Raw genomic sequence first — 11,255 nt, 5'->3', positions numbered from 1 at the left:
AACGCGCACCAGCCCCCGGGGCGCTGGAGCCCGACGCAGCGGCGACCCCCGTGGTCTCGGTGAGTAGCCTCGCCCTGACCCCTGCCCTCTGGGTTCCACCCGCGGCCCGGCCCCGGGAGACCGCCAGCAGGTCGTGCCGACCCGCTCGGGGTGTGCTGTCGGCGTCGCCACCCGCCGGTCGGGACAGCGTGGCCATCGCCGGGAGCCCGGGGCGGGAGCGCGGCGAGAGCCTGGCCAGCTGGAGCCGGTGGCTGGAAAATTGTCATCGCCTGGGAGGCGCGGGAGCCCCGGGAGAGGCGAGCCGCCGCCTCCTCCCTTCGGGGTGGCGGCCCCGGGGCTGCCAAGCAGCGACTGGGCTACATTCCTGCCCCCCCACCCCCACCCCGTGCTCGTGGGGCTTGGGGACACGGAGAGGGAACCCCAGCCTTCCTCGACTGTGGGCCTGGCACCCACCCTTTCACCCTCCCGTTGTCTTGCAAGGGCATGTCTCCTCCTTGCTCCCTCTTAGGGAGAGGACCCCCCATTCAGAGAGCAAATGGGGACAGCCTCTGGGAAGCAAACTAAGGCCTTGGAGGAGACCTTTTGAGAAGAGTCACCCCATGAACCTCAAGCCTCCCAGTGGTTCTCCATGTCCTGTCACCTAACCCGTGTCTGGCACATGACAAGTAGGAGAAAAAAATCCTTTCATCGTGTTTAAAAACATTTAAAGAAAAAACTCAGTCTCTTGCTTTAGGAAGCACCCAGAAGTCACTGTATTAACTGCCTTTACCTAGAACTCAAGAAAGGCCACATCCTGCCTACAATCAAAGCTCAAACGAGCTCTTTGCTCCCCTCCCCCTGGGGTGTAGAGCCCTCTCCCCTCGGTAGGGTGAAGTAGTCATGGCTGCTGCTCCTTGAGGACCCACTGAGGCTGTGGTGGCTTGGGGAATTCCTTTTTTTAAAAGATTTATTTATGCACACAAGAGCTGGGGTACAGGCCAGAGGTGCAGAGGGTGAGAGGATTCACCAGAGACAGAGTGGGGAGAGAACAGGCAGATGGACTGAAACAAAATGCTGAGGGGAGCAGCCAGCTCGACAGGAGAGGTCTGCTGCGCCATGTGGGTCAGCTCCCTGGCTGTGTGGGTCAGCTCCCTGGCCGGGATGGAGCTCCCACTGAAGCAGCTGTGGATAGCCTCATGGTGCTGTCCCTAACCCCTTGCCCCATCAGGGAGACACCAGCCTTGAGAATTCTTGACCCGCTGGCCCTGCTTCTACAGCAGGGCATCTTCTTGTTTCCATTGGAAGGCAGCACTTGCTTCAATTCCACCTAGCCTTCATCATCTGACCCTTTCTAGCCTCATCTTCCACATCCCTTGATCTCAGCTAGATATACACATCGGGGCCCCTGACGATGCTTCCTCTGCCTTGCAGGCCTTTTCCCTCCTAAGCCTATCCCTCCCCAATTTTCCCAACACCCAGCAGATTTTCTACCTGCTAGAGCCCTGCTGGCCCTTTAATGCCTAACTTGTCACCTTCCCTGGGAAACTTTCCTGGATGCTTCCCAGAGCCAGACAGAGTTCTTGGCTCAGTCCTCATTCCCTGGTGGCACCTTGCTCAGGCATCTGTTATAACTCCTGCTGCCAGACTCCACCCCAAGTCTGTACCCGAAGCAAGGTGGGTTCCCAGGGAGCGCCTGCCCGTTGGCGGGGTGGGGGCGCAGAGAAGGCAAGGGTGAAAGAACCTTGCGTTTTTGTGTGAACACCTGGAAGAAGGCTGTAGTGTGAGTGCTGGGGGGTGGCTCAGCCCCAGGATTTCCTGGAAGGTGCTCCCTGAAGTTGGAAAGTATCTCCAAGCAGGTTCCGGGGACACAGCAGACCCAACTATCACTCCTGGGAGGCTGTTTACAAAACCTGCAGCAGCGGGCAATCCTGCTCCCCCATCCACTGGTTCTCAACACCGGGACTCCCCTAGCTAGATTACCAACCTCCCTCTCAAGTTCAGCAGCCAGAGCGCTGTCTCCCCCTACCCTCTCCTGGTCCCTGCACCCCCAGTTGACACCTTGTCCTGGTAACTTAAGCTTCAAGTCAATCTAGAATGTTTGTCTTTGAAGGAGGGGTGGGACTTCCACCTCCACACCCAGGCTCAACTGTGGGTCCTTATCTCAAATTGGGCAAAGGAAATGACAGGTCTGCTGTAAACCAGGACGTACAGGGCTGCTAAGTTTTCAAACTTTGCTCTGCCTTTGCCTAACACAGAAGCCCCAATTCCAGTCATGCAGGGTGAAAGGAGCACCCAGGTCTAGCTAGGGTGGAGCTGCGTGTCCCTCGGGCTGTGTGAGGAATCCCAGACCGGAAGACGGCCCCCAGGTCGGTGGGCTTTCTGCACAGCGGAAGGTGACTAGAGAACTCGTGGCCTTCATCCTACGGCTGCCTCCATTTTGGCTGGGAATTAATGTGGGGGCCTCAGAGGCAGTTGAGGTAAGGGAAGCGGGACTGAATGTTCTTCAAAAAAATCCCTGGTAGCATTTTTTTTTGTTTGTTTGTTTTGGCCTTTTCTAAAGTGTTGTTGAGACAATGACAGGGCTGGGGGCACATAATTGAGGGTTCATGGAGGTTTCTCACTGCCTTGCTGTGTGTGGTGCAGCAGCCCCTGGCTCTGGCCACAGTCGTGGTGCTGAGCTGGCATTTGTTTCCACTTTGTAGCCTCTCACAAAGCCTCAGTAATGGAAAGGGATACCCGCTGGGCGTGCAGGTCAGGTCTGAGGACGCGTGATGTGGCTATTCTGAAGGTGCATCGGTGACAGACTCAGGATTCGAACCCAGGCCTTTTGATTGGTCTAGTGTTTTTCTTGGGCTGTGGGCCAGCCAGCGTTCTCTGGCATCCTCCTTAGGAGGTGGACATGAATCCCAGCAGGGCCATCAGCTGGAGCCTCCGAGCCAGGATCTTCCATGGGGAATTGAAACATGGTCTGTGTTCTCCATCCTTGCAGAATCCAGCATCTCTCCCCAACCCCCTGGCGCTGGGCTGCTCCCCAAGGTTATGCCCCCTGTCCTTTGGCGAAGGAGTGGAGTTTGACCCCTTACCACCAACGGAAGTAAGGTAAATCAAGCAGGTTCTGATTTTAGTGTTTCGTTTTTCATTCCAGAAGTTGATGCTTATTTTAAAAAAATTTTCATTCTGTAAGTATGCCAGTGACTGGTGACAGTTTGGTGGGTACTCTTTTGGATTAATTTCTGTATAATCAATCAAGTATATAGACACACTTTTAGAAATAAAAAGATCATATTAATATATAAAGTCCTGCAACTTGCTTCTTACACTTCATATGTCAAGGGTTTCATGTATCAGATGTTTAAGATTTTGTTAGAAACCAGTTTCTCTTTCCAAGCTGCTCCCCCACACCCCAACCCCCTCCCTGACCCCTGCTTCAAGGTGCTGTAACCTTGTCTTACATTGTAATTTCATGGCAAGTACCATTCTTCCTCTGGGAATTTATTTCCTCTGGGATTATCTGACGGCAGAATCACGGAGAGGCTCTGTTAAAGATATGTCTTTTTAGAGAAAGGAATTTTACTTTTGGTAACTGGTGGTTTTATATCTACAGTTTCAGTTGCCTTAATACAAAGGGCCCTTTGACGCGAAACAAAGGAGGCTCTCCAGTTAGGAGGTGAGCAGTTGAGACTTTTATTCCTGTGGAGCTCGTATTTTGAGCAAAATGGAGCCATGACTTCATGACATTAGCTTCCACAAACCTCTTACCTCCTTCCCTGAGGGAAGTAGATGTTTCTATCTGATTTATTGAAAGAATGTGGATTCTTACTCCCTGACCAGAGGGTCGGAGCAGCGCTGTTATATGTGTCTATGTGTGATGCTGGAACATTCTTGACTAACGATGAAGCTGCAGTAATTACACAGCAAACAAAAAATTACAAAGCAAAAGTTTTGTTTCCATGTAAAAAATTAACTACCAGAGGTGAACTTAATGTAGTACAGACACTGACTTATAATGATGCATACCTGAAACATATAGCATGCCATGCTACTTCAATTAAAAAAATAATAATTAGCTCCTTGTTACCAAAGAAGGACTTAAAGGAAAGTAGTTGCTGAGGAACATAGGTCTTTATTTTATTAAAATCAGATTTGTGATTGGCTTCGGTTGATAAGCTCATATTTTGGCATCCCTGGGTTTGAGGAGTCTCCAAACCGAAGGCCAAGGTGGACCAAGTACTAGTATTTAGTGTGACTGAGCTTTCAGAACCAGCGCCCAGGATTTCTAGGTTTCTTCCCCCTCTCAAGAAAGAATTGATTGGTCACTTAAAGGGACAGAAAACGTTCACCCCTAGTGGAGCAGTAGAATGCACCTTGGCATATAGATACCAAGACAAGCCTTGGTATGTCTTAACACGCCCCCCAGTTACCATTGGGCATCTCTCACAGAAAGAGGTCGCGGAGGGTTGAGAACGTTAAGTAACATGACTAAGGGGTCATGGCGCAAGTAAGTGGGAGTAGACACTGGGGCCGCTGCCTGCAATGAGAAACGTGAGTGAGTGCCCGGTAAACCTTGCAAAGTATGCACACCTGCGTTTCAGCCCCTGCTCCACCTCTCCCTCCCACTGCCGCCTTCACCCCTCCCTGAATATCCCAGGTTGCTGGGATGATTAAATTGCACCCTGTAGGTAAAAGTGCTTGGCGTAGTACCACACAGCCAGTGCCTCATCAGCGCTGCTGCATCTCACTACAACAGCCACCTCTCTGGGTTTACACCCTACCAGAGGCTCAGGGTCACGTAGGCACCCCCACGCCCCAGCCCAGAGGAGCAGCTTCATGCTGCCTTATATCTCCCTCCAGGTACACTTCCTCAGTCAAGTACGACTCAGAGCGGCACTTCATCGATGATGTCCACCTGCCCCTGGGCCTGGCCGTGGCTTCCTGTAGCCAGACGGTCACCTGCATCCCCAATTGTACGTGGCGTAACTACAAGGCCGAGGTGCGCTTTGAGCCCCGCCACAAGCCCACACGCTTTCTCAGCACCACCATCATCTACCCCAAGTACCCCAAGACCGTCTACACCACCACCCTGGATTACAACTGCCGCAAGACGCTGAGGAGGTTCCTGTCCAGCGTGGAGCTGGAGGCCGCGGAGTTCCTGGGCGGCGATTACCTCTCGGATGAGTGCTGAGGACGAGTGCCCAACCCGCCAGCCCAAGGAGGCCAGCCTTGGCTACCCGACCCCGGCCTGGGGAGGAGAGCAAACAGCATGGCGCCTTCTCGTTCCTGAGAGAATTGGGGTTTTTTTTAAAAATGTTCAAATTGTTTTTGAAAGGAGCATATGTCCTAGTTTGCTGCTGTATAGTTTCCCCAGAGTCTTCATGTGATGAGAGAATACAAAGATGACCGGAGCAAAAGGAAAATGGCCACAACTTGGAATAGGGAGGGAGAGCTCTTTTTCCATGGGTCAGTTTATCTGAGGAAGAGCGTGGAAAAAGTCTCTGGGATGGAAAAAGTGAGTTTTCAGAAATTTCAGCCCCGGGTGTCTTCACTGCTCGAAAGTGGTGCTAATTCAGCAAGCTGTGACACCCATATGGGTTCAATCTGTGGAGAGTTGAGTTCCATTCCATTTTTTATTTCCATTTCCATTTGTATTTCCTGTTAACCAAAACTCTTGGAATTCTCTAAATCCTTTTCATGATATCGAAAAACCCCAAACCGCAACAGAAGATGCCTTTTTAGAAAAGAAAGAAAGAAAAGGTTCACCCTGTTCTGGCCTCCTCAGGAGGGTCAAGTCAGCACCAGCTGCCTCTGGAGCAATGGCTTCTGCTCTGCTTCCTACCCCCACTCCCACCCTCTGCTGCAAGGTTGGGGAGCTTGGGCTCTAGCAAAGCCCTTCACACCCTTGGCATCTGGTCATGTCTCTACAGGCTTGTGTAACTCCTGATATAGATTTTGGGGTTTCCAAATACTTTCCTTTTTTTTTTTTTAATTTTCATAAAACAAAACAGTGAGGACCCTTTTGAGGAAAACAGTGTTTTTAAAGGATGGTTTGGAAAAACACTTTGGGGGTTCACTCACCATGGGGACTGATGATCACATTTGAGACTTGGTGTGAGCTGAGAGGAGGTAGGTGCAGATGTTTCTAGTGACCTGGTTCATTAGGGTGAGTGTCCTCCCCGGGGACTCTGGGTGGCCTCCTTCTTAAGGCGTGGAGTATGTCCTCACCAAGGGGGGATTCTGCCAGTGCCTTAGGCCGAAGTGAAAAAGCAAGGAAGTCTGCCTCCCTCCTTTTGCCCCAGGTTGGGCCAAGGGCGATTCAGAACAGAGCGTGATGTCATGAGCCCAACTGTAATTCTGGGTGCTGTCCGTTTCTATTAAGGGTTCATTTTAGTGTAAGTTACAATCGTGGTGTTGGGTGTGACCTGAAGAAACTATATGAATTCATTGAACCAGCTGCAGAAACCAGAAGGGTGTGGTGGCTGGGCACCTCCGAGCTTCAGTCCCTGGCCCTTCTTTCTCCTGCCAGTCCATGTGGGTTTTGAGCAAGCATGTCACAGATGGCTTTTTCTCTTCCAAGGTTGGAAAGAACAAACTGGATATTTCCTTCGAATATACCCAAATGATGACAAGTGCTCAGAGCATAGAGGATGAACTCCTGCTGGATTTCTGGGTTTCTGTTGATGGTTTCCATCTGTCCTGAAAGCAGAATCGATAGCTCTGTGGGTATCCTGGGCCACAGCAGGGCCCAAGGAAGAGAGCAGGTGTGATGATAAGCACCCTCATTTCAAGTCATTGGACACCTAGAGAGTCAAATTGCCTGGTGTCCTCTTCAGATTGAACAAGGCCTGGTCCGCCGGGCTCCTGACTGCATGCAGCCCCGGGGTGCAGCCTGCGGGTTAGGTCCAGAATTACCCAGGGGAAGCTCAGCAGGGACCCTGCAGACAGGATCCCTGTAGCTCAATCATCACGCTGCGAAAGAGTAAATTGCACAGCATTCACTGATAAAAATGGATTTTTCTCTCATTGCATGATCTTGTCCTGTCAGTGGTAAATGTAATTTTTAAATTATGTGGAGAGAATTCCCAAGGCTTTGCTCTGGCCTCATGGGGACACTTGAATGAATTCAGAACAGGAATGTGGGCAGCTGGGAGGGAGAGACTGTGGGAAAGCATGACCTTTAAACACAACAACATTTTGAACATAGCACTGTCCATATGAGACTGTTTTGTTCTACCGGGACGGGGTCAAGTTCAGGTAAATCATTCTAGGCAGGGGGGATCTCTGAAATAGATCAGTTAAGTAAGTGTGAGGGAGCGATTGTGAACGTGTAATGTGAATGGAAAAGCAGGCTTCGTTTTAAGTTATTCACTAGGGAACCAGCTGTTTTCTTTCATATCCTTCCTCTTTCTCCAAACCTGCTTAGCTGAAAGGTGCAAGAAGGAAGCAGGTGAAGATACAATGGGACACTTTAGGGTGGATCCAGTGGCATCACTCAGAGGTGGATTCAAGTCAGTAACATTCCTAAGAATGTCTAGGACATACAGTTTACTTATTATGAAAAAGATGTTTTTCTCAGTCTCTTAAATTATGCCTTTCATAGAGCAGTAAGGAGGATTTGTCCTTTCAGAGAAAAGTTGTTTTCTTTTCCAATCACAGACCTTTGGAAAAGAATGAATACCTTCATTTGACACTTCTGTTTCTAACTGTAGAAAATCCAAACTAGTAGTTGACAAACTATTTTTAAAATTCGCCTTTGATATCTGTCCCATTCCATTTTGCTTTGTGACTTTTTCATTTAACAATAAATTATCTTAAAAAAAATCTTTGTCTCTCTTTTTAAATGTAAAAATACAATGTGTGATTAAGAAAAATAGATCCTCATCTTGAGAAATATTTTGACCTGATTGTGTTTTAATAGCATGAACTTTTACCTGAGCTGTTGGTTGCCCTCCCTGGGGGAATTTCCCGAGGGTCCCTGGCAGAGTTTTTAGGAATATGTTCCCAGATTGGCTGAGTCCTTTTTTCTAAAACGATTCACTTTGAAGATCTGCCTCTGAGAAGCGAGGTCAAACCGCCCTTCCTGCCTCCCCTTTCAAATGCCTGTGGGCCCAGATTGCAGAAGAAATCCCAGGTTCTCACTTGTAGTACCTCATAATGCAAGGCAGTAGCAAGGAGGATACTTTCCATTTAATAACCCCACATTTCAGTCTCAGTCTTCCCTGAAGGAAAGTCCCTCTGGGCAAAGCAAAGTGAGGGTAGATGGAAATAATGACAGTGAGGACCTCTTATTTCACTCAGGTATAAAGTTCATGGCAAGACTTTGCTAGTTTTCAAGTTACAATGCAAATATATATGTCCCAGGAATGCACATTATTGTTCTTATTATTTTTTTAGTCAGTGTCTTTTTAATAGAAATTACGTTTAATTTGATTGATTGGGATGACATCAGGCCTTTTTTTGCCAGTTAAGTTACACGGTGTAAATTTTCCTTAAAGTAAATATGTTAATCAGCAGTGCTGAAGTTTTGACGGGGAAGTATTAAAAGTGGGTAAAATTAAAGCTATAATGTATGTGACGATTTGTGTGAAGAGAAGCAAAGTATGTTGAAAATAATATTTCAGTATTCCCACGTTTTCTAAGAATATCTGATTAAGCAGACACTGTCAGGGGAAACAGTAGTCGGTACAATTAGAATAAGGTGACAAATCTTAGGCAGTCTTTTTAATATATTTCCCAGAAACTTAAGAAGTGGATGACCCTGGGCCCTCCCTGGTGGCACAGTCGGTTGGAGCACAGCACTGCGACGCTGGCCATGGCCGCTTCAGTGCGAGTTCGATCCCTGGCCCTGGAGGTGACCACATGGCGCAGACCTCTCCTGTCTCCCCCGCTGCTCCCCTCAGCAGTGTTTTTATTAATCTGCCTGTTCTGCTCCCACTCCATCTCTAGTGAGCCCCTGCCTCTCTAGCCTGTACCCCAGTTCTGTATGCATAAATAAACTTTAAAATCTTTAAAAAAAAAAAAAAAAGAAGTGACCCTAATGATTAGATAATGAATCCTGTTACAAGGGTCTCTTTTCAAAATTAAATTCTAATAACTTGATTTGAGTATAATCACAATGAAGTAGTTTATTTATATCATGACTTCCCAAAGTGTTTTCTGTGGAATAAAAAATAAGGTTCTTTGATCAAGTAAGTTTGGGGAAATGACGAGCTGAATAGTTTGCGGCAGGGCTTCCTGGGAGTTTGTAGGACAGCTTTTGCTGTATCAGCACCACCATCAGCAGAATCGCAGTGGCTGACGCAGGGAGCATTTGCTTCCCACAAGCCTTTGGGTCTGACCTACACGGTGGTTCTCTGCCTGAGGCTGGGTGTTGAGTTCAGGTTTTTCCACTTGGCTCTGATGCTGCTGGAGTAGTTACCTTCCACACATTCTTCTCGGAGGTAAAAAGTTGCCAGAGGCACAAGTAGAACTATACAATACCTTTTTAGGTCTGTGCTAGAAACTGACCTGAGATTTCACCCGAAGTAAGTAATTGGCCAAAGCAGGTTCCTTGATCAAACCTAATATCCGGGACCCAGGGATGTAGGTGGAAGGAATATTCAATTCAATAGGGATATTCATAGTCCTTCAGCATGGTAATATGTATGGAGAGTCTTCAAAGCGATGATCCTTTAGGGAGCATTTTTCCAAATACAGCAGACCAGAGAACCCAGGAGATTTTCACAGGACCAGTGTTTTCTTGACAAGCACTTTGAGAGGTGCTAGTGTATATGCGTGATGATCAAGTCTGATCAGGAAAACCAAAATCATACTAGCTATTCTCAACAGAAGGTATTTTGTACGGAGAGTCCATCTCACAGCTGTTTGGAAGGCTAAAAGAACAAAAACGGGACCCTGAAGTAACCCAGTTACTAGTAACTACAGGAAGTAGCTCCCACCTCTATAACCCCATTATGGCAAGTTTCACCTTAAGAAGCTAGAAAAAGATTAAATTAAACCCAAAGTCAGAGGAAGGAAGAAAAGAATGAAGATTTGGTTGAGATAGGAACAAATGATTGTGAACACTTTTAAACAAAAACATACTTCTTTGAAAAAAATTGATGAACCTCAGCTAGATTAATCAAGAGAAAAAGCACAAATCACTACCAACACGATTAAATAGAGATCCTATAGCAAAATTATAATAATATAATAATATTAGGAACAACTTTGTGCCAATAAGTTTGACAAGAGATAAAATGGAAAAATTCCTTTAAAAACTTACTGTACCAAGCTGACACAGATGAAATAGTAAATCTGAAAAAATGTTGAACTTTGATAAATGTAAGCTTCTGCAATGATTCTGTTACTAAAATAAAAGCCACAGGCCAAGAAAAAGATATTCACAAATATTGGCAAAGGACTTATATTTATGGGCCCTCCCTGGTGGTACAATCGGTTAAAGCGCAGCACTACGAAGCTAGAAGCTAGCCGCAGCTGATTCAGCACAAGTTCAATCCCCAGCCAGGGAGCTGACCCACATGGCAGACCTCTCCTGGCTCACCCGCTGCTCCCCTCAGCAGTGTAATTCATCTATCTGCCTGTTCTGCTCCCCAGTGTCTCTAGTGAATCTTCTCATCGCCCCTGCACGTCTGGCCTATACCCCAGCTCTGAATGCATAAATAAATAAATCTTTTTTGAAAATGGACTTATTTTTGGACTATAAAGAGCACCTAGGGGTCAATATCAAAAGACAAACAACCCAATTAAAATGTGCAAGAGATTTGAGCATATATTTCATGAAGAAATATGTATGGATGAAAAACTGTCAACATGAAAAAGTGCTAAGCATCGTTAGATGTCAGGGAAACGCAAATTAAAATCACAGTGAAATATTACTAGATACTTAGCTAAGAGAAATGAAAACAGGCTTGCAAAAGGCTGGTTACCCAAGAATGTTCTTGACAGTTTTATTCCCAAGAGCAGTATGCTAAAGTAATGGAAACATACCACCATCAACAGGAGAATAAGTGTGTGCATATTCGTATGATGGAATACTATTTAGCAATAAAAAGGAATGGAAGACTGTTAATGTAACTTGCGGATGAAGCTCAAAGACAATGCTGATGAGCATCAAAGAATACATACTGTATGATTCCATTATGTGTGACATTCTAGGACTAGAAAAAACTAATCCCAGTTGAAAAAAATAACAATAGTGACTACCTTTTTCCTTCTGATTTATTTTGTTTAGCATAATCCCCCAATTCCACCCTGGGTACATATCAATAGGTTCACTCATG

The 11,255-nt window shown here is 46.9% G+C and overlaps 1 protein-coding gene across 1 annotated transcript in view; it reads left to right on the top strand.

Moving 5' to 3' along the window:
* Nucleotides 1–7,769, top strand: part of FAM101B (family with sequence similarity 101, member B) — a 10,761-nt gene extending 2,992 nt beyond the window's left edge. The window contains exons 3-5 of the mRNA XM_004685139.2: nt 1–59; nt 2,969–3,078; nt 4,831–7,769. Coding sequence (XP_004685196.1) covers nt 1–59; nt 2,969–3,078; nt 4,831–5,161 — 500 coding nt within the window. The 3' untranslated portion in view covers nt 5,162–7,769. The remainder of the gene's footprint in view (nt 60–2,968; nt 3,079–4,830) is intronic.
* Nucleotides 7,770–11,255: the final 3,486 nt, after the last annotated feature.

This window comes from Condylura cristata, unplaced genomic scaffold (genome assembly GCF_000260355.1).
Source record: "Condylura cristata isolate star-nosed mole 26May11 unplaced genomic scaffold, ConCri1.0 scaffold00017, whole genome shotgun sequence".
Taxonomy (NCBI): domain Eukaryota; kingdom Metazoa; phylum Chordata; class Mammalia; order Eulipotyphla; family Talpidae; genus Condylura; species Condylura cristata.
Note: the sequence above shows the minus strand (reverse complement) of the source record. Positions and strands in the feature narration are given on the sequence as shown.